Below are 27,900 nucleotides of genomic sequence, written 5' to 3'. Positions count from 1 at the left end.
AGGGGCCAGCTCCTGCACCCAGGTGTCACCGTTTAACCAAGGGGCCAGCTCCTGCACCCAGGTGTCACCGTTTAACCAAGGGGCCAGCTCCTGCACCCAGGGGTCACCGTGTAACCAAGGGGCCAGCTCCTGCACCCAGGTGTCACCGTTTAACCAAGGGGCCAGCTCCTGCACCCAGGTGTCACCGTTTAACCAAGGGGCCAGCTCCTGCACCCAGGGGTCACTGTGTAATAAGGGCCAGCTCCTGTACCCAGGTGTCACAGTGTAACCAAGGGGCCAGCTCCTGTACCCAGGTGTCACAGTGTAACCAAGGGGCCAGCTCCTGCACCCAGGTGTCACCGTTTAACCAAGGGGCCAGCTCCTGCACCCAGGTGTCACCGTTTAACCAAGGGGCCAGCTCCTGCACCCAGGGGTCACTGTGTAACAAGGGCCAGCTCCTATACCCAGGGGCCACCGCGTAACCAGGGGATGGATCCTATACCCAGGGGTCACCGTATAACCAGGGGCCGGCTCCTGTACCCAGGGGTCACCGTGTAACCAGAGGCTGGCTCCTGCATCCAGGGGTCACTGTGTAACCAGGGGCCGGCTCCTGTACATAAGGGTCACAGTGTAACCAGAAACCAACTCCTCTACCCAGGGGACACCGTGTAACAAAGGGCCGGCTCCTGTACCCAGGGGTCACTGTGTAACCAGGGGCCGGCTCCTGTACCCAGGTGTCACCGTGTAATCAGGGGCCAGTTCCTTTACCCAGGGGTTGCAGTGTAACCAGAGGCCAGCAAATGTATACAGGGGTACATGTATATGTCTGATACCTGACCTGGGAATGGTCTTATAGCTGATTAGGCAGATATTGCCCTGTGCAGATCGTATGTCTGATACCTGTGCTGGACACAGACTAATACATGATGAGGCAGACGGAGCTCTGTCCAGGTTGTATGGTGGATACCTGAGCTGGGCACAGACTTATAGCTGATGAGGCAGACATTGCCCCGTGCAGTTCGTATGTCTGATACCTAAACTGGGCACAATCTTATAGATGATGAGGAAGACATTGCCCCATGCAGGTCATATGTCCGATACCTTAACCAGGCATGGACTTATAGGTGATGAGACAGACATTGCCCTGTGTAGGTCGCAAGTCTGATACCTGAGCCAGGCACAGACTTATAGCTGATGAGGCAGACAGAGTCTTGTGCCTCACTGATGTTCCCACTTCCCCGAGAATCGGGGGCTTTCTGTGTAAGACACAAGATATCCGTGTCCTGGGCACCATGGGCCATCTGTGCCCATCTGATAAGAAGCTCTTTCATACAGGGATGTAATTCTGACTGTACTGAACGAGTCGTTGTACCAGAGGAGATGGGTGCTACTCGCCCCCCGGAGAGGCGCCTTGGCTCTTTGTGTGCCGCTCTGTGCTCTTGGTACCGGGTGCCTATTACTCTTTCTTGTCTGAGCAGATAAAACTGGCCTTGTTTCTCTTAGGGCGCTCTCTAAGCGCTGGTGACTTTAGATCTTTGTGTCAAGGATGTCGATCGACCACCTGCACCTCAAGGGCACCGCACAAAACGAATAAACCCGCCAGCAAGCGCCATGTGGATGCCTGAGAGGCGACTTCATCCATCAATGGACACACGCGCTGCACTGCGCCTCACTACAGTGAAGTGGAAACAGGTGAACCAAGACACCAAGGCAGCCAGGAAGATGAGGGGTTAAAAGCCTCAGCTGGGGGCATTGTCCGACGCTGTACAAGCTACAAAGCCCCTCCAAGATGGAGGGAGACCCCTATACTGCATATATATCCCCTCCAGACAGTATATAATAAATTCAGCGCAGAGCAGTAACAACCAGCTCTAGGGCAAGGAAAAACACACCTGTCATTATACGCCTCACTCCCCCATAGAGCAGCTCTGACCAACGCAAACTTATAGGGAAGCAACATACAGAGGGGAAAATAAGTATTTGATCTTCTGCCGATTTTGCACGCTGCCCCCCTTTAAGAATGGAGAGGTCTATAATTTTTATCGTAGGTACACTTCACCTGTGAGAGACAGAATCTAAAAATAAAATAAAAAAAAAAAAAACAGAAAATCACATTGTAGGATTGTTACATAATTAATTTGCATTTTATTGCATGAAATAAGTATTTGATACAAAAGAAAAACAGATCTTGATATTTGCTGCAGAAACCTTTGTTTGCAGTTACAGAGGTCAGACGTTTCTTGTAGTTCCTCACCAGGTTTGCTCACACTGCAGCAGAGACATTGGTCCCCTCCTCCATACAGATCTTCTCCAGATCTTTCAGGCTTCGGGGCTGTCGCTGGGTAACATTGAGTTTCAGCTCCTCCAAAGATTTTCTATTGGGTTCAGGTCTGGAGACTGGCTAGGCCACTCCAGGACCTTGAAATGCTTCTTCCAGAGCCACTCCTTACTTGCCGTGGCTGTGTGTTTCGGGTCAAAGTCATGCTGGAAGTCCAAGCCATGACCCATCTTCAATGCTCTTACTGAGGGAAGGTCGTTGTTGGACAGACTCTTGTGAAACATGACCCCGTCCATCCTCCCTTCAATACGGCTCAGTTGTCCTGTTCACTTTGCAGAAAAGCAGCTCCAAAAGTATGTTTCGCCCACTATGCTTCAATGTTGGGATGGTGTTCTTGGGGTTGTATTGATCGTTCTTCTTCCTCCAAACACGGAGTGTGGAGTTGATACCAAAAAAGTTCTATTTTGGACTCATCTGACCACATGACCTTCTCCTGTGCTTCCTCTGGATCATCGAGATGGTCATTGGTGGACTTCAAACAGGCCTGGACATGCGCTAACTTTCTTAAAGAAAAACTAACAGGTCTGTGAGAGACAGAATTCTTGCCGGTTGGTCAGTGATCAAAGACTTATTTCATGACTTAATTATGTAAGAATCCTACAATGTGATTTTCTGGATTTTGTTTTTAGATTCTGTCTCTCACAGGTGAAGTGTACCTACGATAAAAATTACAGACCTCTCCATTATTTGTAAATGGGAAAACCTGCAAAATTGGTAGTATATCAAATACTTATTTTCTTCACTGTAAGTAACGTATCATCTTTATAACATGGATACAAACCCCTCTGGTCTCACCAAGCCCCTCTGTCCTCCTCCTGCCCCTATGTTCCCTTCTCCTGCTTTCCACCAGACATCTCAGTTCTCTCCAGACCCATCTGTCGTGCTCCTCTAGTTTTTCCTGTTCTCTTCCAGACCCTTCACTCTTCTCCAGATCCATCCATCCTCCTCCAGATTCCTATTTTCCTCCAGACCCATCTGTCGTGTTCCTCTAGTTTCTCATATTCTTCCCCAGACCTCAGTCCTCTCCAGACCTATCTGTTGTGTAACTCTAGTTTGTACTATTCTCCTCCAGCTCTCTCAGTCCTCTCCAGACCCATCTGTCGTGCTCCTCTAGTTTCTCCTGTTCTCCTCCAGACTTCTCAGTCCTCTCCAAATCCATCTGTCCTCCTTTTCCAGATTCCTGTTTCCCTCCACACCTCTCTGTCCTCTCCAGATCCATCTGTTGTGCTCTTCTAATTTCTCCTTTTCTCCTCCAGTCCTCTCCAGACAAATCTGTCATGCTCTTATAGTTTGTCCTGTTCTCCTCCAGACATCTCAGTCCTCTTCAGACCTATCTGTCGTGTTCCTCTAGTTTCTCCTGTTCTCCTCCAGAGCCCTCAGTCCTCTCCAAATCCTTCTGTCCTCCTCCAGATTCCTCCAGACCCAGCTGTCATGCTCCTTTAGTTTCTCCTGTTCACCTAGATTCATCTGTCCTCCTCCTCCAGATTCCTGTTTTCCTCCAGACCTATATATCCTCTCCAGACCCATCTGTCGTGCTCCTCTAGTTTGTACTGTTCTCCTCCAGACCCCTCAGCCATCTCCAAACCCATCTGTCCTCCTTCAGATTCCTCTGTTCTCCTACAGACCACTCAGTCCTTTCCAAAGCCCTCTGTCCCTCACGAGTCTCCCCTGTTCTCCTCCTCACGAATCCTTTGTCCTCTTCCAGACTTCAGGCCCCTCAGTATGACGACTACTTTAAGTTCCTTTGAGCTGCAATAACTTTATAGATGGATGATAAATCATGTGGAAGATGAGCCATCCTTTGGCATAGAAGAAAACCGTTGCCATAGCTAGGAACACAAACAATCCTCATGCACTAATTAGGGCACAATTATGGTGGGCCGAGCACTCCCCGCATGTGAAGAGCTTGTGAGAATTCTGGGATTGTATCTCGTCTGTCTCATTCATTATCTGCACAGTAAACACTCAACTTTCCCAATTGTGAACTGGAGGCGATGGTCGCCCTCTCATCACTGCACCACCATCCACCAGCAAAGTGGAGAAGTGCACCAGCCCATCGTGATGACAGACAAGACCATTAAAGAACCTACAAACCACAAAGATGAGGGGCCTTGTCCTAAATATCCAAAAGGTGCAGCTGAGGCCCAAAAAAGGAAATTCCCCTAAAATAAAAATGATCAAGAAAATAGGAAACGGCATCATCGCCTGTCAAACTGGAAAACTAGATCACTTCAGAGTGCAGGAGCGGCCACTGACGTCCAAGGACCCTGTGCAGGAGATACGTCTACTGCTGGATCCACGGCTCATGTTCTGCTGCACACGACGGGAGATGAGGCTTTCAGGACGCTGAGATTTCCTGAAATCTTCCGCACACTGTGTGTTGGAGAACTCCGTTATTAAGTGCAGAATCCCAGGATTCCAGTGATGAAAAGGGTCAAATCTGCCCCAAAAACATATATATAAAAACCAAAAGCGCAATAATCAGAGCAGATTGCTATATCGCGTTTAAGGTTGTCACGTGAGGGGACACATTCATTCAAAAGGGGTTTCTAAAGTGGATTCTTTCCCAAAATCTACATGAAAAACCCACTTTGGATAAGCTTCTTATTGATTTTAAATGGAAATCTTCAAAAAAAAAAGCCGCACCGCGTGAACTGCAGAAACATCTTCCCTATAAAAAGGACCAGAAAGTGCTGAAAGAGAATCTGTGGAGGAACCTGGAGCAGAAAAGGTAATGTGAACATGTCTGTGTTACAGCTGAAATCTGCCACAAAATAAGCCTGCGTTCCAAGCGGATTCTGCCGCACGCTGCACCTATCAGGCTGGGCTCACACCCCTGCTATGAATTCTGAAGGATTGGTCCCCACGTGGACCCGATACCTTATAATGGGGTCTCTCAGGTTTCTACACACTGCGCTATTTGCTTCGATGGACACGATGTAACAGATTCACCAATGCAGCAGTGAATACATCCTTAAAAAGTGGAAAATCTGCCGGGAAAATCTATAGAAAAGTGAGCCGACCGGACATCGGAGATCACCAACTCATTCTGATTTTCGTGTGCATTTTTCGAGCTACATGTGAACAGGATTTTAAAAACCTCGAGGTCGTCTACGGCCCTGTAAATTGCTGCAGACTTCTAGGGCTGAATCGGCATTGAATGGGAACCCAGCTTTCCCAGGCAGAGAGAAGACAAGGTTCCGATGAACAAATACAGAAATGTTTCTTGGGATTTATTATTTTAGGATGCAATCCTCCCTACGCTTTTCTCCTAACCATTTCTGGCGTTGCCCGTCTTGATTTTGTGGCCTCCAGATCTCGTCGGTTTTATAAGTTTTCACAGATTTAGAAGTTAATAAAAAGAATTCTTCTGCAATAATCGGCACTGCAAACTCTGCTCCCCCGAGACCAGGACTGACAATAGACTTCACCGTTCCAGATGTTTGTCTATTGTGGAGCATCAGCGCTTTCCTAATAAACTACATGTAAAGTTTCAGGAGAGGATGGATGGGAGAGGCGCGGGGCTCACAACGCCTCAGCTTCAATGCACCTCGCTAGGATTCCTGCAGTCACAGCCCGCCCGGACCCCCGTCTGATGCTTGATTGTGGGCTGACTTAATTATCTTGTTTTCATGAAATCTTAAACCGCTGAGATTGGGTTGTTGTGCGCTGAAGTATCTATTACGACAACACAGATCAGCCCTGGTTTCTGGACTCTTGTCGCATTAACCCATTCAGAGGCATGGAGTAACCCTTTCAGTGCTGAGCGGAATGATACCCCCAGGCCGACCTCCCCTATGAACGAACCTTTCGTAGCTGTAATTTGAATTGATATGAAGAGCGGAGGTCCGGGCGCAGCATTGGCCGTTGTTGTTTGGGTTTTTATGCCTGCACTCCACTTTCCAAAAGACTGAAAAAAGCTTTTAGTTTGAAAAAACCCCACAGATTTGTGCAGTCAGAGAAAGAGGCAAAGAAAAAGGTTTCTCCAGGTTTTGTTAAAATGCACAATCAAAAGAAAAGCTAAATGAAAAAGCAAAGGAAAATAGGACGGGACGGAAATGTTCATGTCTAAGGTATAACTGGGTTCACTATCAAGACAGGACACCCGCTGCAAGAGAAAAGGACCAAGAAAAGAAGTATTAATCAAAAAATATACAGGATCCAGATAATTCTAAGTCCAGGAGTTACACTAATGTGTCAGAAAGTGAATATTTATGGTATATAATACTGCCCCCTATGTACAAGAATATAACTACTATAATACTGCTCCTATGTACAAGAATATAACTACTATAATACTGCTCCTATGTACAAGAATATAACTACTATAATACAGCCTCTATGTACAAGAATATAACTACTATAATACTGCCCCTATGTACAAGAATATAACTACTATAATACTGCCCCCTATGTACAAGAATATAACTACTATAATACTGCCCCCTATGTACAACAATATAACTACTATAATACTGCTCCCTATGTACAACAATATAACTACTATAATACTGCTCCCTATGTACAAGAATATAACTACTATAATACTGCCCCTATGTACAAGAATATAACTACTATAATACTGCCCCCTATGTACAAGAATATAACTACTATAATACTGCCCCCTATGTACAAGAATATAACTACTATAATACTGCTCCCTATGTACAAGAATATAACTACTATAATACTGCCCCCTATGTACAACAATATAACTACTATAATACTGCTCCTATGTACAAGAATATAACTACTATAATACTGCCCCCTATGTACAACAATATAACTACTATAATACTGCTCCCTATGTACAAGAATATAACTAATATAATACTGCTCCTATGTACAAGAATATAACTACTATAATACTGCCCCCTATGTACAAGAATATAACTACTATAATACTGCTCCTATGTACAAGAATATAACTACTATAATACTGCTCCCTATGTACAAGAATATAACTACTATAAAACTGCCCCTATATACAAGAATATAATTACTATAATACTGCTCCTATGTACAAGAATATAACTACTATAATACTGCTCCTATGTACAAGAATATAACTACTATAATACTGCTCCCTATGTACAAGAATATAACTACTATAATACTGCTCCTATGTACAAGAATATAACTACTATAATACTGCTCCTATGTACAAGAATATAACTACTATAATACTGCCCCCTATGTACAAGAATATAACTACTATAATACTGCTCCCTATGTACAAGAATATAACTACTATAAAACTGCCACCTATGTACAAGAATATAACTACTATAATACTGCCCCTATGTACAAGAATATAACTACTATAATACTGCTCCTATGTACAAGAATATAACTACTATAATACTGCTCCCTATGTACAAGAATATAACTACTATAATACTGCCACCTATATACAAGAATATAACTACTATAATACTGCTCCTATATACAAGAATATAACTACTATAATACTGCCCCCTATGTACAAGAATATAACTACTATAATACTGCCCCTATGTACAAGAATATAACTACTATAATACTGCCCCTTTGTACAAGAATATAACTACTATAATACTGCCCCTTATGTACAAGAATATAACTACTATAATACTGCCCCTATGTACAAGAATATAACTACTATAATACTGCCCCTATGTACAAGAATATAACTACTATAATACTGCCCCATGTACAAGAATATAACTACTATAATACTGCCCCCTATGTACAAGACTATAACTACTATAATACTGCTCCTATGTACAAGAATATAACTACTATAATACTGCCCCTATGTACAAGACTATAACTACTATAATACTGCTCCTATGTACAAGAATATAACTACTATAATACTTCCCCTATATACAAGAATATAACTGCTATAATACTGCTCCTATGTACAAGAATATAACTACTATAATACTGCTCCTATGTACAAGAATATAACTACTATAATATTGCTCCCTATGTACAAGAATATAACTACTATAATACTGCTCCCTATGTACAAGAATATAACTACTATAATACTGCCCCTATGTACAAGAATATAACTACTATAATACTGCCCCTATGTACAAGAATATAACTACTATAATACTGCTATGTATAAGAATATAACTACTATAATACTGCCCCTATGTACAAGAATATAACTACTATAATACTGCTATGTATAAGAATATAACTACTATAATACTGCCCCTATGTACAAGAATATAACTACTATAATACTGCCCATATATACAAGAATATAACTGCTATAATACTGCTCCTATGTATGTACAAGAATATAACTACTATAATACTATCCCTATGTACAAGAATATAACTACTATAATACTGCTCCTATGTACAAGAATATAACTACTATAATACTGCTCCTATGTACAAGAATATAACTACTATAATACTGCCCCCTATGTACAAGAATATAACTACTATAATACTGCTCCCTATGTACAAGAATATAACTACTATAAAACTGCCACCTATGTACAAGAATATAACTACTATAATACTGCCCCTATGTACAAGAATATACAGTGGGGCAAAAAAGTATTTAGTCAGTCAGCAATAGTGCAAGTTCCACCACTTAAAAAGATGAGAGGCGTCTGTAATTTACCTCAACTATGGGAGACAAACTGAGAAAAAAAAATCCAGAAAATCACATTGTCTGTTTTTTTTTCATTTTATTTGCATATTATGGTGGAAAATAAGTATTTGGTCAGAAACAAGCAATCAAGATTTCTGGCTCTCACAGACCTGTAACTTCTTCTTTAAGAATCTCCTCTTTCCTCCACTCATTACCTGTAGTAATGGCACCTGTTTAAACTTGTTATCAGTATAAAAAGACACCTGTGCACACCCTCAAACAGTCTGACTCCAAACTCCACTATGGTGAAGACCAAAGAGCTGTCAAAGGACACCAGAAACAAAATTGTAGCCCTGCACCAGGCTGGGAAGACTGAATCTGCAATAGCCAACCAGCTTGGAGTGAAGAAATCAACTGTGGGAGCAATAATTAGAAAATGGAAGACATACAAGACCACTGATAATCTCCCTCGATCTGGTGCTCTACGCAAAATCCCACCCCGTGGGGTCAGAATGATCACAAGAACGGTGAGCAAAAATCCCAGAACCACGCGGGGGGACCTAGTGAATGAACTGCAGAGAGCTGGGACCAATGTAACAAGGCCTACCATAAGTAACACACTACGCCACCATGGACTCAGATCCTGCAGTGCCAGACGTGTCCCACTGCTTAAGCCTGTACATGTCCGGGCCCGTCTGAAGTTTGCTAGAGAGCATTTGGATGATCCAGAGGAGTTTTGGGAGAATGTCCTATGGTCTGATGAAACCAAACTGGAACTGTTTGGTAGAAACACAACTTGTCGTGTTTGGAGGAAAAAGAATACTGAGTTGCATCCATCAAACACCATACCTACTGTAAAGCATGGTGGTGGAAACATCATGCTTTGGGGCTGTTTCTCTGCAAAGGGGCCAGGACGACTGATCCGGGTACATGAAAGAATGAATGGGGCCATGTATCGTGAGATATTGAGTGCAAACCTCCTTCCATCAGCAAGGGCATTGAAGATGAAACGTGGCTGGGTCTTTCAACATGACAATGATCCAAAGCACACCGCCAGGGCAACGAAGGAGTGGCTTCGTAAGAAGCATTTCAAGGTCCTGGAGTGGCCTAGCCAGTCTCCAGATCTCAACCCTATAGAAAACCTTTGGAGGGAGTTGAAAGTCCATGTTGCCAAGCGAAAAGCCAAAAACATCACTGCTCTAGAGGAGATCTGCATGGAGGAATGGGCCAACATACCAACAACAGTGTGTGGCAACCTTGTGAAGACTTACAGAAAACGTTTGACCTCTGTCATTGCCAACAAAGGATATATCACAAAGTATTGAGATGAAATTTTGTTTCTGACCAAATACTTATTTTCCACCATAATATGCAAATAAAATGAAAAAAAAAACAGACAATGTGATTTTCTGGATTTTTTTTTCTCAGTTTGTCTCCCATAGTTGAGGTCTACCTATGATGTAAATTACAGACGCCTCTCATCTTTTTAAGTGGTGGAACTTGCACTATTGCTGACTGACTAAATACTTTTTTGCCCCACTGTAACTACTATAATACTGCTCCTATGTACAAGAATATAACTACTATAATACTGCCCCCTATGTACAAGAATATAACTACTATAATACTGCTCCCTATGTACAAGAATATAACTACTATAATACTGCCCCTATGTACAAGAATATAACTACTATAATACTGCCCCCTATGTACAAGACTATAACTACTATAATACTGCTCCTATGTACAAGACTATAACTACTATAATACTGCTCCTATGTACAAGAATATAACTACTATAATACTGCCCCCTATGTACAAGACTATAACTACTATAATACTGCTCCTATGTACAAGACTATAACTACTATAATACTGCTCCTATGTACAAGAATATAACTACTATAATACTGCTCCTATATACAAGAATATAACTACTATAATACTGCCCCCTATGTACAAGAATATAACTACTATAATACTGCCCCTATGTACAAGAATATAACTACTATAATACTGCCCCTATGTACAAGAATATAACTACTATAATACTGCCCCTATGTACAAGAATATAACTACTATAATACTGCCCCTATGTACAAGAATATAACTACTATAATACTGCCCCCTATGTACAAGACTATAACTACTATAATACTGCTCCTATGTACAAGACTATAACTACTATAATACTGCTCCTATGTACAAGAATATAACTACTATAATACTGCCCCTATGTACAAGACTATAACTACTATAATACTGCTCCTATGTACAAGAATATAACTACTATAATACTGCCCCTATATACAAGAATATAACTGCTATAATACTGCTCCTATGGACAAGAATATAACTACTATAATACTGCTCCTATGTACAAGAATATAACTACTATAATATTGCTCCCTATGTACAAGAATATAACTACTATAATACTGCTCCCTATGTACAAGAATATAACTACTATAATACTGCCCCTATGTACAAGAATATAACTACTATAATACTGCCCCTATGTACAAGAATATAACTACTATAATACTGCTATGTATAAGAATATAACTACTATAATACTGCCCCTATGTACAAGAATATAACTACTATAATACTGCTATGTATAAGAATATAACTACTATAATACTGCCCCTATGTACAAGAATATAACTACTATAATACTGCCCATATATACAAGAATATAACTGCTATAATACTGCTCCTATGTATGTACAAGAATATAACTACTATAATACTGTCCCTATGTACAAGAATATAACTACTATAATACTGCTCCCTATGTACAAGAATATAACTTCTATAATACTGCCTCCTATGTAGAAGAATATAACTACTATAATACTGCCCCTATGTACAAGAATATAACTGCTATAATACTGCTCTCATGTGCAAGAATATAACTACTATAATACTGCTATGTATAAGAATATAACTACTATAATACTGCCCCTATGTACAAGAATATAACTACTATAATACTGCTTTGTATAAGAATATAACTACTATAATACTGCCCCTATGTACAAGAATATAACTACTATAATACTGCCCAGATATACAAGAATATAACTGCTATAATACTGCTCCTATGTATGTACAAGAATATAACTACTATAATACTGTCCCTATGTACAAGAATATAACTACTATAATACTGCTCCCTATGTACAAGAATATAACTTCTATAATACTGCCTCCTATGTAGAAGAATATAACTACTATAATACTGCCCCTATGTACAAGAATATAACTGCTATAATACTGCTCTCATGTGCAAGAATATAACTACTATAATACTGCTCCCTATGTACAACAATATAACTACTATAATACTGCCCCTATATACAAGAATATAACTGCCATAATAATGCTCCTATGTACAAGAATATAACTACTATAATACTGTTCCTATGTACAAGAATATAACTATTACAATACTGCTCCCTATGTACAAGAATATAACTACTATAATACAGCTCCTATGTACAAGAATATAACTACTATAATACTGCTCTCTATGTACAAGAATATAACTACTATAATACTGCCCCTATGTACAAGAATATAACTACTATAATACTGCTCCCTATGTACAAGAATATAACTACTATAATACTGCTCTCTATGTACAAGAATAGAACTTCTATAATACTGCCTCCTATGTACAAGAATATAACTACTATAATACTGCCCCTATGTACAAGAAAATAACTACTATAATACTGCCCCTATGTACAAGAATATAACTACTATAATACTGCCCCTATGTACAAGAAAATAACTACTATAATACTGCCCCTATGTACAAGAATATAACTACTATAATACTGCCTCCTAGCTGCGAGGTTGTGTGTCAGTGGTTCTCCTGATGTCTGGAGCAAGCCCAGGGAGGGGCCACCCTGGGCGGGGAAGCTCCCCTGGCAAGGCCCAGGCTTCCCGGCCTACACTGGGACTAGCCTCTCAGGCTTCTACTAATGGGAATGTTAATCCCAAAGCCGCTGTGAGTCCAGTGAATGCAGCGAGTCAAAGCTGCAGCAGTTCTATGAAGAAAGAAACAGTTGTGAGTAAAGTTTTGGGAGGAAAACCTTCTCCAGTTCCAGCAAAGAAGCCAGAAGGAAAAGTGTTGGTGAGTGATGGAAACCAGCTGAGTGTGAAGTCTTGTAGCTCCCCAGTCAGTAAGCAGCTCCTGCCAGGTGCACAGGTGAGATCGGCCCCAGCTGTGCAGATCACCTCTCCTGCTCCCAGGCAGAGACGGACGTCTTTGGAAAGGCAGACAATGCAGGAGAACCTACAGCAGCATGGCAGTATGGCGCGGTCAGGACGCACACGGTCACAGTCAGGTGGCAGCGATAAACCTGCTGCGGAGCCTGCATCCAGCCAAGGGGCCACAAAACCATCCGTGGTGGATCCGCACAAGACAGGATTCAAAACCCCTGTACCCGTGGTCAAGACTAAGCCTGTGGAGCCGGCGCGTGCACCCGAGCTGCAGCTAGCGGATGAGATACCGGGACTTGTCCGAAAACTGGGTGAGTTACAGCAGCAAAAAAAAGCGCTGCAAATGGAGGTAGACTTCATCTATAGTCTAAAGACCGCTAATCCTGCCAGTAATGATGCGTATGACCTGAGACTGAACACACTGGGTGTACAGCTGGCGAGTGTTGTGCAGGACACTGAATCTGTGCTGGAGAGCATGGGGCCCCTGGCAGAGACCTACAGGAACCGCGAGCGGTTCGCCTCCTATAAGCAGGACTGTGCTGTAGAGGCCAGGACCCCTGATGTTCATTACGGGACCCCCCAGCAGCGGACACGGCCAGTGTTACAGGCTGCCCGCTTCTGCTTCCAGGAGGGAAAACAGCTGCAGCAGCAGGCAGCTCAGTGTGAACAGGAGCACACACTTCAGACTGCAGCAGAGGCACCACAGGTCCCAGAATGCCCCACACAGGAGCAGGACAGTGTATGTGAGACTGTTTGTGCTGATGAGGCCGAGGCAGCTCAGTGTGAACAGGAGCACACACTTCAGACTGCAGCAGAGGCACCACAGGTCCCAGAGTGCCCCACACAGGAGCAGGACAGTATTTCTGAGACTGTTTGTGCTGCTGAGGCTGAGGCAGCCGAGTGTGAACAGGAGCACACACTGCAGACTCCAGCAGAGGCACCACAGGTCCCAGAATGCCCCACACAGGAGCAGGACAGTATTTCTGAGACTGTTTGTGCTGATGAGGCTGAGGCACAGACTGTGGCTGGGGATGCTGTGCCCATGGGGTCGGGGGTTGGAGGGGTTTCACATTCTGTAATGGACGTCGCACTGTCTGATGATAATGATGCTGCTCATGATAATGTGCAAGATATGTGTGATTATCCCCCTTTGCCATCCAGTCCACAGGGTGTGACAGCCCCCCCTGCTGCAGGCACTCTCCCTGTCAGTCAGCCCAGTGTGACCCGGCAGGTGCCCCCCAGGAATGCCTGGAGCCGCGGCGCCCCATCCTTCACTTCCAGCGCCAGGTATACCGGCCAGACATTCAAGCGCATTAATGTGGTGCGGTTTAAATACATAGGTGCCAAGGAGGATCTGCCACAACGCAGGTATGTGGTGAGAGAGCTACTCTGCGGCCAGATGGGGTTTGTGGCAAATGAGATACTGGCAGTGTCTAATCTTCAGGACAGGCAGGGCTACGAGGTCAGCTTCAAGCTCATGTCTGACCTGGATAGATTCTGGGCCAATTACCCCAAGTTCAGAGATGCTGAGGGCTGGAATAAGTTTGTGTTGGTTCCTATCTCCAGGCCAGACACTGTCACAGTGAATATCACCTTCTGGAATGAGGCCGTTCCTCCACAGGACATCGAGGTGTGGCTCCGGAGACACTGTGACCTCGTCTCTGGACTCACCAAGGTCAGAGATGAGGATGGTATCTGGACAATGGGGTGGCGGGTCTTGGCAAAATTGCGGCAATGTAATAACATCACTGCCCACTTACCCAACTCCTTCTTCATTGGGAGGGAAAAGGGAAGGTGTTATTATCCCGGGCAACCCAGAAAGTGCTTCAAATGTGGTGGGAAAGGTCATCTGGCTAACGCCTGTACTGTGGTGAAGTGCAGTCTGTGTGGGGCAATCGGCCATGTCGCTGCGGACTGCCGGGACGTCAGGTGCAACCTCTGTGGTAGGATGGGCCACCCTCACAGGGACTGTCCAGACGCCTGGCACAACATCTGCAGAGTCTTCCCTGATGAGTTAGTGATGGCAGGGGCAGAGGCTCAGGAGGATGAGGATGTGGTGGCAGGGACACATGAGGAGGAGGATTTAATGTCAGGAGAGATGTTGACCAGCTCAGATGCCCACCAGGAGTCCACTCAGGCAGCACCAGAGAAGCAGGGTGCAGAGGGGAACATGGAGGTTGTCCATCAGGTCCAGCAGCCTCAGATAGCCCCCCCTTCAGCATCGCTGTCTGTATCTGATGACTGGAACATTAATAATAATAAAAGGAAGAAAAAGAACACATCCTCCCGTAAACCTGAGGCAGAATATGACACTGGTCAGAGTGCTAGTAAGAAGGTTCAGAATTCTGCAGGAGTGAACAAGTATGGAGTTTTATCTGAGTCCAATGGTGACGATTATGAGGAAGAGTTGAGGAAAGTTGATGCTGAGTGTGACAGGGACATAGAGGACCATCCCCCACCAAAGCGGAAGCCCTTATCTGTAGACCCTCAGGTAGAGTCTGACATGGACACCAGTGGTGGACAGAACATCTCTGACTCATGATGATGGCTATTATTCTGCTCTTTCTATATTGTGTTGTGATGGCGGGGTTCTCATTGACAGTGACCTCGAGCAATGTGAATAGCATTAAGCTGAGGAGAACTAGACACGCGGTGTATGAACATCTCAAATATCTGGACACAGATGTCATCTTCCTGCAGGAGACACGACTGACATCTCTGGGGCTTATGAGAGAGGCTGAGAGGGAATGGCGGTCCGGTCCTTCTTTCTGGTCACTGGCTGTGGAGCCTTACGCCGGGGTCGCTGTCCTGTTTAACACCAATGATGTGACTGTGCATAGGATGACGGAGGTGGTCATGGGAAGATGTCTGGTCCTGGAAGTCACTGTCCATGGGAGGCGACTCCGGCTTATTAACATCTATGGGCCACAGACAGTGACGGACAGGATCCAGCTGTTTAATGATGTCAAGCCTTACCTCTTCACTTCTCTTCCAGTGGTGATGGCGGGGGACTTTAATGCCATAATGACATCAGGTGACAGCTCCTCGGGCAGGGCAGTGACCAGGGACGGTAAGGTCCTACATAACGTTATAATGCAGGCAGGACTGACCGACGTTTTCACACAGGGTGGGCGACAGCCAAAATTCACGTATTCATGTTCCAACAGGAGCAGTAGGATAGATTTTGCTTTTGTCAGTCCTACTGAGGCTGTCGGCGCCCTGAGTGAGAAGGTCGTCCCTTACTCTGATCACCTCGCCTTGTGCTTCTCTTTGGGTTCCTCTAACCGTCCGGACATTGGTAGGGGGTTGTGGAAGCTTAATTCCAGTCTCCTGGATGATGCCTATGTTCAGAGCCGTGTTCACTCCCTTATCCAGCTTCATCTAGACAGGGTTGACTTCTATGACAACATGACCGACTGGTGGGAGGACGTCAAGGAGGATATCAGATCCCTCTTAAAGAGACTGTCAGTTAATAAAGGGAGGAATAAGTACAGCCAGTACCTAAAGCTGCGCAAAGAATTGGAGTCACTGTATTCGGCGGGCGGGGATGACAAAGTGAAGATCGACCGGCTGAAATCTGAGATAAAGCAGTATCAGTATAGCAGGTATACCTCCCTGGTTCTTGAACGGGATTATGGGTCCTTAGGGGCCCCTGATCCCTTTGAGAATTGCAGGGAGAGGGTGGCCAAAAAAATGGTCACGGGTCTCATTGACTCCCAGGGTGTATTGCAGGATTCACGGGAGGGTATCCTGGAGGTGGTGAGATCTTACTATGCTGACTTGTTTCAGAGGAAAGTTTTGGATAAAGATAAGATGGCTCAATTCTTGGAGGCAACTCCAGCGCCTGATACTAATGATCTGGACTTTTCTCCTTTGACAGCAGAATTAACGGTGGAAGAAGTTAAGGAGGCTATTGATAAGTTATATCTGAAGAAGGCACCAGGTCCAGATGGTATAACGGCAGAATTTTATAAGAAATTCAGAGACCTCCTGGCTCCAATTCTCGTGGATGTGTATAGAAATTGTCTAGAAAATCACCTGATGCCTCCATCCATGAGAGTGTCCTCGTTAATTCTGCTGTCTAAAGGTAAAGAGCCGAGTGACATCAAGAACTGGAGGCCGATTGCCCTCTTGAATGTGGACAGGAAGATTCTAGCAAAGATCCTATTTTCTAGATTAGTCTGTTTGTCCCCGGCACTGTTGGCAGGCTCTCAGTTTGGCACAGTAAAAGGGCGGAACATCTCTGGAGCAGTCATCTCGATACGAGAGATGTTTGAGAGATGTAAAGCTCTGCGGTGTGGGAGATATGTTGTTAGTCTGGACCAGGCTAAAGCCTTTGACAGGGTTGATCATGACTATCTGTGGGCCACTTTGTCAAAGTACGGTATTCCGGGACAATTTGTGGATTGGGTGAAGACGTTGTACAGAGAGGCGGTGAGCTTTCCTCTGATTAATGGTTGGCAGGGTGACACTTTTGGAGTTGGGGCGGGGGTGAGACAGGGTTGCCCAATGAGTCCGCTCCTGTATGTTTTTGCCCTAGACCCGTTTCTGAGGTCACTGCAGGAGTGCGATTTTCAGGGGGTGCCGGTCCCCCACTGCCCGCCTCTGAATGTTGTTGCCTATGCGGATGATGTGACGCTGGTGATCTCCAATCCTCGTGAGGTGCAGATGTTATCTGCGTCCATCAGAAGCTACTCAGAGGCCTCCGGGTCTCTGGTCAACCTTGAAAAGAGTCAAGCTCTGTGGACATTAGATACTGAGCCCAGCTTTGATCTGCCGCAGTTTTCCAAAGCCTCCACCCATATTAAGATCCTAGGGGTTAAATTTGGGAGGGATGATAATGCCACACTAAATTGGGAGGAGAAATTGGAAACCGGAAATGCAAAGGTTCAGCGATGGAAGAACTGGAGGCTGACCTACAGAGAAAGGGTCACAATGTTGAAGACTTACCTGGTCCCCGTTTTCTTGTATGTCTCTGTCATTTTCCCTTTACCGGAATCTTTCTCAGCGAGGCTCTTCAGCCTGTTCTTCCAGCTCTTGTGGGGGAATAGGATGAACCTGATAAAAAGGGGAATAACATACCTACGGCGGAGAGAGGGTGGGCTGGATATGTTGAATCCAAGGGTTTTCTTTGACTCCTTGTTTCTAAAGGTGAATTTTGGGAACATGGACTCAAACAGTAGCTCCCTGTGGGTAAATAGTATCAGGTACTGGATATTGCCTTTTGCAGAATCTTGGGTGCGAGGCGGCAGTCTCAAGAGGAGGAGATGGACAGGTGACCACCTCCCCCAGTATCTGGACTATGGTCTGAAGTGTGTTAGGAGGTGGGGACTGGAGAGGTCTTACATTGAGAGCAGTATGAGAAGAGACCTGTATGCTCGTGTATGTAGGACTTTCTTCTACTCTCCACTGGCCCTGAGAGATTGTGTCACCACCACCCTGCAGGAAAGCCTTAGGTTCCTAAACGGGAAATGGCTTCCTCCTAAACTGTTTGATGTCACTTGGCTTTCACTGCATAGTCGGCTCTTTGTCAGAGGGAACCTGAAACATCTGTGTGTCTCTGATCGGAATTGTCCCCTTGGTTGTCAGCAGGAGGAAACTATGGAGCACTTTATATGTGATTGCTGGGGAGGGAGGAAGATCTGGGAGGAAGTGTCAGATAATCTAAAAATCCCCAGACTGCGGACTCTAAAGTATCCTGACATAATCTATGGTGTCCCCTCCACTGTTAGTAACATCAACAGAGAGACAATGTACATTATAATCAGTGTCATCAAATACTATCACTGGCACATGAGAACCCGGGTGTCACTTCACAATGAGCCGTTCGACCACACCGCTGCCGCCAATCAGGTTATGTCAGAACTCCGGTGGATAAAATCACTAGAAGTTGGAAGGAGTCCAGGGAACATAACGTTATGGAGAAACGTAAAATTCAGTTAGAAAATATGATAATGTTTTTTTTTTGTTTTTTGTTTTTTTTTTTTGTTGTTTGTTTTTTTTTTTCCTCTAACTTTCTTTTTCCATCCCCAGGTGTGGACACTTTAATTTATTGATGAATATGATCTGATTATTAGTGCTGTGTATATATTACCTAAGTGGTTTGTGTTTTGTAATACTGGATGATTTTTGTTTTATTATAATTGTATTTATGTTTGGGTTTTATAATAAAAATTGCCCCTTATGTACAAGAATATAACAACTATAATACTGCCCCTATGTACAAGAATATAACTACTATAATACTGCCCCTATGTACAAGAATATAACTACTATAATACTGCCCCTATGTACAAGAATATAACTACTATAATACTGCCCCCTATGTACAAGACTATAACTACTATAATACTGCTCCTATGTACAAGAATATAACTACTATAATACTGCCCCTATGTACAAGACTATAACTACTATAATACTGCTCCTATGTACAAGAATATAACTACTATAATACTGCCCCTATATACAAGAATATAACTGCTATAATACTGCTCCTATGTACAAGAATATAACTACTATAATACTGCTCCTATGTACAAGAATATAACTACTATAATATTGCTCCCTATGTACAAGAATATAACTACTAAAATACTGCTCCCTATGTACAAGAATATAACTACTATAATACTGCCCCTATGTACAAGAATATAACTACTATAATACTGCCCCTATGTACAAGAATATAACTACTATAATACTGCTATGTATAAGAATATAACTACTATAATACTGCCCCTATGTACAAGAATATAACTACTATAATACTGCTATGTATAAGAATATAACTACTATAATACTGCCCCTATGTACAAGAATATAACTGCTATAATACTGCTCCTATGTATGTACAAGAATATAACTACTATAATACTGTCCCTATGTACAAGAATATAACTACTATAATACTGCTCCCTATGTACAAGAATATAACTTCTATAATACTGCCTCCTATGTAGAAGAATATAACTACTATAATACTGCCCCTATGTACAAGAATATAACTGCTATAATACTGCTCTCATGTGCAAGAATATAACTACTATAATACTGCTCCCTATGTACAACAATATAACTACTATAATACTGCCCCTATATACAAGAATATAACTGCCATAATAATGCTCCTATGTACAAGAATATAACTACTATAATACTGTTCCTATGTACAAGAATATAACTATTACAATACTGCTCCCTATGTACAAGAATATAACTACTATAATACAGCTCCTATGTACAAGAATATAACTACTATAATACTGCTCTCTATTTACAAGAATAGAACTTCTATAATACTGCCTCCTATGTACAAGAATATAACTACTATAATACTGCCCCTATGTACAAAAATATAACTACTATAATACTGCCCCTATGTACAAGAATATAACTACTATAATACTGCTCCCTATGTACAAGAATATAACTTCTATAATACTGTCTCCTATGTACAAGAATCATAGAATCATAGAATCGTAGAGTTGGAAAGGACCTCCTGGGCCATCTGGTCCAACCCCCTGCTCAAAGCAGGATTCGCTAAATCATCCCAGTCAGATGTCTGTCCAGCCTGTGTTTGAAGACTTCCATTGAAGAACTCACCACTTCTCGTGGCAGCCTGTTCCACTCATTGATCACTCTAACTGTCAGAAAGTTTTTTCTAATATCTAATCTGTGTCTCCTCCCATTCAGTTTCATCCCATTGCTTCTAGTCTTTCCTTGTGCAAATGAGAATAAAGTTGATCCTTCTACAATGTGACAGCCCTTTAGATATATGTAGACAGCTATTAAGTCTCCTCTCAGTCTTCTCTTTTGCAAACTAAACATTCCCAAATCCTGCAACCTTTCCTCATAAGACAGGGTTTGCAGACCGGTCACCATTCTGGTCGCTCTTTTCTGAACTTGCTCCAGTTTGTTGATGTCTTTTTTAAAATGTGGTGCCTAAAACTGGACACAATATTCCAGATGAGGTCTGACCAAAGAGGAGTAGAGGGAAATAATGACTTCACGTGATCTAGACTGTATGCTTCTGTTAATACATCCTAGAATTGCATTTGCCATTTTTGCTGCTGCATCACACTGTTGACTCATATTCAGTCTGTGATCTATTAGTATACCCAAGTCTTTTTCACATGTGCTGTCACTTAGCCCTATTCCTCGCATTCTGTATATACTTTTTTCACTTTTATTGCCCAGATGTAGTACTTTGCATTTCTCCCTGTTAAAAACCATTCTGTTAGTTGCTGCCCACTTCTCCAGTTTATTTAAATCTTTTTGAATCCTCTCTCTCTCTTCTCTAGTATTAGCTATCCCTCCTAGCTTTGTGTCATCAGCAAATTTAATCAGTTTACCCTCAATTCCTTCATCTAAATCGTTGATAAAGATGTTGAACAATACAGGGCCCAGGACAGAGCCCTGTGGTACCCCACTTGAGACATTCTTCCAAATGGATGTGCAGCCATTTACGACCACTCTTTGGGTCTGATCACTAAGCCAGTTATGAATCCACCTAACAGTTGCCTTGTCCATTCCATACTTAGTCATTTTTTCAATAAGGACTGTATGAGAGACTTTGTCAAATGCTTTGCTGAAGTCAAGATATACTATATCTACAGCATTTCCTTGATCCACCCAATCAGTGATTCCGTCATAGAAGGAAATTAAGTTAGTCTGACATGACTTATTAGTTACAAACCCATGCTGACTCTGTTTAATCACTTAATTCTTATCCAGGTACTGACATACATGTTGTTTAATAATTTGTTCAAAGATCTTTCCTGGTATAGAAGTCAGACTCACCGGCCTATAGTTGCCTGGGTCCACCTTCTTCCCCTTTTTGAAGATAGAACAACATTTACTCTTCTCCAGTCTTCTGGCACTTCTCCTGTTCTCCAAGAATTTTCAAAGATTATGGAGAGGGGTTCAAAAATTTCTTCTGCTATCTCCTTCAGTACTCTGGGGTGTAATTCATCTGGACCTGGAGACTTGAATTCATTTAGGTTAGCTAAGTGTTTCCTCACTATCTTTCTGTTTATAGATATCCTGGATTCTTCTATTCCCTTAATAAGACAGTGAATAACAGTTGATGTTACATTTCCTTTCTGAGAGAAAACAGATGCAAAATAGGAATTTAAAAGTTCAGCCTTCTCAACATCCTGTCTTACCATTTCATAATTTTCATCCTGTAAAAATCCTATAGCATCTTTGACTTTTCTTTTACTTTTGACATATCCCCAAAATCCTTTATTATTGCTTTTGACATCTCTTGCAAGCCTCAATTCATTTTCAGCTTTAGTTAATCTGATTTGTGCCCTGCAGGTTCTTCAGACAGCATTATATTCTTCTTTAGATATGCCTCCCTCTTTCCATTTTATAAACATTTTTTTCTTCCTTTTTAGCATGTGCTTACGTTCTGTGTTCATCCATCCTGGTTTCCTTAAATGCTTCTTATTCTTCCCTCTTTTCGGAATTGTTAACAACTGTGCTTTGAGAATTTCATTTTTCAAGATTTCCCATGCTTCCTGGACATTTTTGTCTTTAAGGATATCCAGCCATTGGATCCCTCCAATTCTCTTTCTGAATCCCTTAAAATCTGCCTTTCTGAAATCTAATCTTGACGTCTGAGTCTTCACAGGTCTTCCGCCTCTAGTTATCCAAAATTCTAAAATAGCATGGTCGCTACCTCCTAGGGTCCCAGCCACTTTTACCTCCTCAACCATTTCCTCCCTGTTTATAAGGATTAGATCCAAGGTAGCAGTTCCCCTTGTTTTCTCCCTTACCTTTTGGAAGATAAAGTTGTCAGCAAGAGAGGATAAGAATTTCCTTGACCTGTTAGTTTTGCCTGAGAGAGATTCCCAACAAATGTCTGGATAGTTGAAATCTCCCATGACAACTATGTCATATTTTTTGGAGAACTTGGCCATTTGATGCATAAAGAGTTCATCCATGTCTTCAGCTTGCACAGGCGGCCTGTAGTAAATGCCTACAATGGTGTCCTTTCCATTGTTCTGTCCTTGTATTCTTACCCAAACAGTTTCCACAGAACTCCCAGTCTCTGAAGCTTCAATCTCTGTGCAGATATACGCATTTCTAACATACAATGCGACACCCCCTCCTCGTTTATCAAGTCTGTTTCTTGCAAATAAGTTGTATCCTTCTAGTCTTGTATTCCAATCATGTGTATTGTCCCACCAAGTTTCAGTGATTCCAATGACATCATATTTCTTTTCCTGTGTTAGTAGTTCCAATTCTCCTTGTTTGCTGCCCATGCTTTGTGCATTAGTATAGAAACATTTTAGTTTGTGATTGGTTTCTCTTTCTCCAATATTTTTATTAATTAGATTCTTTTGTCTTTGTTCTTCCTTTCCACTTCTAATAGCAGAGTTCTCAATAGCATTTGTCAGGTGTATGGCTTTTTCTGGTCTTTTGCTTCCCTTCCCATGTTGTTCTAGTTTAAAGCTCTCCTTACAAGTGTAGCAAGGCGACTTCCAAATACATGTTTTCCAGTCTTCGTAAGGTGCACCCCATCTCTAGCAAGTAGTCCATCGTATAAGTAGTTCACTCCGTGATCCAGAAATCCAAATCGTTGCTGACGGCACCATCGACGTAGCCAGTTGTTCACCTGCAGAATCTTATTCTGCAGGTGAATATAACTACTATAATACTGCTCCCTATGTACAAGAATAAAACTACTATAATACTGCCCCTATATACAATAATATAACTGCTATAATACTGCTCCTATGTACAAGAATATAACTACTATAATACTGCCCCTATGTACAAGAATATAACTACTATAATACTGCTCCCTATGTATAAGAATAAAACTACTATAATACTGCCCCTATATACAATAATATAACTACTATAATACTGCTCCTATGTACAAGAATATAACTACTATAATACTGCCCCTGTGTACAAGAATATAACTACTATAATACTGCCCCTATGTACAAGAATATAACTACTATAATACTGCTCCCTATGTACAAGAATATAACTTCTATAATACTGCCTCCTATGTACAAGAATATAACTACTATAATACTGCCCCTATGTACAAGAATATAACTACTATAATACTGCTCCTATGTACAAGAATATAACTACTATAATACTGCCCCTATGTACAAGAATATAACTACTATAATACTGCTCCTATGTACAAGAATATAACTACTATAATACTGCTCCTATGTACAAGAATATAACTACTATAATACTGCTCCTATGTACAAGAATATAACTACTATAATACTGCTCCTATGTACAAGAATATAACTACTATAATACCGCCCCTTTGTACAAGAATATAACTACTATAAAACTGCTCTCTATGTACAAGAATATAACTACTATAATACTGCCCCTATGTACAAGAATATAACTACTATAATACTGCCCTATGTATAAGAATATAACTACTATAATACTGCCCCTATCTACAAGAATATAACTACTATAATACTGCTCCTATGTACAAGAATATAACTACTATAATACTGCTCCCTAAGTACAAGAATATAACTTTTATAATACTGCCTCCTATGTACAAGAATATAACTACTATAATACTGCCCCTATGTACAAGAATATAACTACTATAATACTGCCCCTATGTACAAGAATATAACTACTATAATACTGCCCTATGTATAAGAATATAACTACTATAATACTGCCCCTATGTACAAGAATATAACCACTATAATACTGCTCCTATGTTCAAGAATATAACTACTATAATACTGCTCCTATGTAAAGGAATATAACTACTATATTACTGCCCCCTATGTCACGGGGTCCTTCTCTGGTATCACACAATCAACAGAGCAAGCGAAGAGTGAACAATTCCAAGACCTTTATTCAGGCAAAAATACGAAAAGGTCCATATTCAGTCCACCACACAAAGGATAAGATAGTCCAGAATGAGAATGCAGTCCAGTAACAGGATAAAATGTCCAGGGAAACGAGAATCCAAACTCTAGCACCAGAGGATAAAAAATGGGTCCTTCTCTCTGAAATGCAGCCTTTTCACCATCTTGCCTCTACCGGAACTGACTTGTCCAGCTGCTGTTCTTCCCTCCACCCCCTTCCTTGTCCAGGGGTAGTCAAACAAGTTGCCTCCCAGAAGAGAACAAAGGGCCTTAGGGATTAATGCACTACAGGGGGTCATCAAGAGACAGATACAGTGAGGCTGTAGGCTTACAATGTAATAAGAAAAACACTATGAAAATAACTGTAATTGTTAAAAATAGGAATATACAAAAAATGACATCCACATAACATATCACACCATCACAACCTCTCCCCGCCCATAATAAGTGAGCACGCTATGAGGTCTACACAGACCTCTGGCCTGCTCACTTTAGTCCACATTGCTCAGTTATTTATAGTTCCTTGTACAGTGGCAGGGGTAGGTCGGCCTGCGGAACCTATGGTTCTTCTTGTCGAGACAGTCCATCGGCGTTCTGGTGTTGGCTTCCTCGCTTGTATTGGATGGAGAAGCTGTAGGTTTGTAAGGACAAGCTCCACCGCAGCAATCTTCCATTGTCCCCTGATACGCGATTCAGCCATGTGAGGGGGTTGTGGTCTGTAACAATTGTAAAGTCTCTGCCATACAAGTAGGGCTGCAATTTTTTTAGCGCCCATACGATGGCAAGGCACTCCTTCTCAATAGTGGCATAGGCAACTTCCCGATCCAGTAGTTTCTGACTGGCAAAAACAACAGGATGTTCTTCTCCGGCGGCGTTCACTTGGCTAAGTACTGCCCCAATCCCAAAGGTGGATGCATGTGTCTGCACGAGGAACCTGCGTTTATAATCCGGGACATCCAAGACAGGAGCAGTGACGAGGGCAGTCTTTAACACTGAAAAGGCATCCTCGCATGCAGGCGTCCATGTCACATTCCTAGGCATGTTCTTGCGGGTCAGGTCGGTTAGGGGGCTTAGCCAAGGTGCTGAAGTTAGAAACAAATTTGCGATAGTAACCAGCAGTTCCTAAAAACACAAGTACCTGCTTTTTAGTCTGGGGTCTACACCAGTTGCTAATGGCTTCCACCTTGGCAGGCTCAGGCCTTAGTGTCCCACCCCCTACTCTATGCCCGAGGTACTGCACCTCAGCCATCCCTATTTGGCACTTATCAGGGCGAATGGTCAGTCCTGCAGTAAGGATACAGTCCAGCACTATGCCCAAGTGTTTAAGATGTTCCTCCCAGGTTGTGCTAAAAATGGCGATGTCGTCTAAGTAAGCACAGGCAAAGTCCTGACATTGTTGTAACAGTCGATCCACCAGTCTCTGGAAAGTAGCAGGGGCAGTTTTCATCCCAAAGGGCATTCCCAGGAACTCATAAAGCCCAAATGGAGTAATGAAGGCTGAGCGCTCCCGAGCGTCCTCCGTTAGGGGTATGTGCCAGTACCCCTTGCTCAAGTCTAACGTGGTCACAAATTGGGCACTGGCCAGACGATCCAATAGATCATCAATCCTGGGCATGGGATAAGCATCACTCTTGGTGGCATCATTTAGTCGTCTGTAATCAACGCATAATCGTGTTGTACCATCCTTCTTGGGGACCAGGACGACAGGAGAGGCCCAAGAACTGTGAGATGGCTGAATAACTCCCAGTTGTTTCATCTCCTCCAGTTCGTTCTTTATCATGCCTTGAACAGCCTCTGGAACCCGATAGGCAGCCTGCTGGATGGGGCGTTGTCCGGGGGTTTCCACATGGTGACTGGTGAGAGTAGTCTTCCCCGGCTTTGAGGAGAAAGCAGCAGCCCTCGGCCTGAGTACGGCGACAATATCGTCCTTTTGTATATCCGATAAATGGGAGCCCAGGGGCACTTGTTCCAGGGATCCTCCCGCTTGCGCAACCTGGAGGAGATCTGGGAGATACTCGTCGTCGGCGGTATCACTAGGGGGGTGGCAGACAGCTAGAACAGGCAGAGATCGGTCGTGGTAGTCTTTCAGCATGTTAATGTGGACGGTTTTCTGTCGTTGACCACTAGAGTCCAGGGCAATAACATAGTTAGTGTCATTAATTTTCTTGACAACCTGATAAGGGCCTTCCCACACTGCTTGAAGCTTGTTGGCAGGGGAAGCAGTAATCATGAGCACTTGCTGTCCTTCCATAAATTCCCGGTTCCTGGAATTACGGTCATACCAGGTTTTTTGTCTGGACTGGGCCATTCGCTGTTGTTCTTTAGCGAAGGTAGCTGGCTGGGCGAGACGGTCTCTGAGCTCTAGAACATAGGGAACGATGGGCATTCCGGTATCTGAGATGTCTCCCTCCAAATGTTCTTTCAGAAGAGTGAGAGGCCCACGGACCTTCCGGCTAAACAGTAGTCCGAAGGGAGAGAACCCTGTGGACTCTTGGGGAACCTCCCGATAGGCGAAGAGGAGATGTGGCAGGTACTTTTCCCAGTCTTTTTCAACGTCAACAAAAGCCCTCAGCATATTTTTTAGGGTTCCATTAAAGCGTTCACATAGTCCGTTGGTCTGCGGGTGGTATGGGGTGGTGCGAATTGCTCGAACACCACAGGTATGCCATAGGGACTGGACCAGATCTGACATGAACTGAGTGCCTTGATCCGACAAAATTTCACTAGGAAACCCTACCCGGGTAAAGATGGTAACAAGGGCCTCGGCTACCTTTACTGCTGTAATACTGGACAGGGCAACAGCTTCAGGATACCTAGTGGCATAGTCCACCACGGTCAGGATATATTTTTTCCCCGACCTGCTA

At 42.9% G+C, this 27,900-nt stretch overlaps 1 protein-coding gene across 6 annotated transcripts in view; it reads right to left on the bottom strand.

Annotated features, from left to right (window-relative positions):
- VTI1A (vesicle transport through interaction with t-SNAREs 1A) overlaps positions 1 to 27,900 on the bottom strand; it is a 475,911-nt gene that overhangs the window by 110,314 nt on the left and 337,697 nt on the right. The window contains exon 9 of one of the 6 annotated variants that reach the window (XM_073562138.1): positions 23,255 to 25,321. The exons of 4 other annotated variants lie outside the window; for them this stretch is intronic. In XM_073562138.1, the coding sequence (XP_073418239.1) occupies positions 25,144 to 25,321 (178 nt within the window). In that variant the 3' untranslated portion in view covers positions 23,255 to 25,143. Of the gene's footprint in view, positions 1 to 23,254; positions 25,322 to 27,900 lie in introns of those variants that run through there. One more of the 6 variants, XM_073562139.1, reaches the window with a different exon arrangement.

The sequence above is a fragment of the Dendrobates tinctorius genome, unplaced genomic scaffold (genome assembly GCF_039654945.1).
Source record: "Dendrobates tinctorius isolate UK_male_01 unplaced genomic scaffold, ASM3965494v1 ptg000341l, whole genome shotgun sequence".
In the NCBI taxonomy this organism is placed as follows: domain Eukaryota; kingdom Metazoa; phylum Chordata; class Amphibia; order Anura; family Dendrobatidae; genus Dendrobates; species Dendrobates tinctorius.
This window is presented reverse-complemented; position numbering and strand designations above follow the sequence as displayed.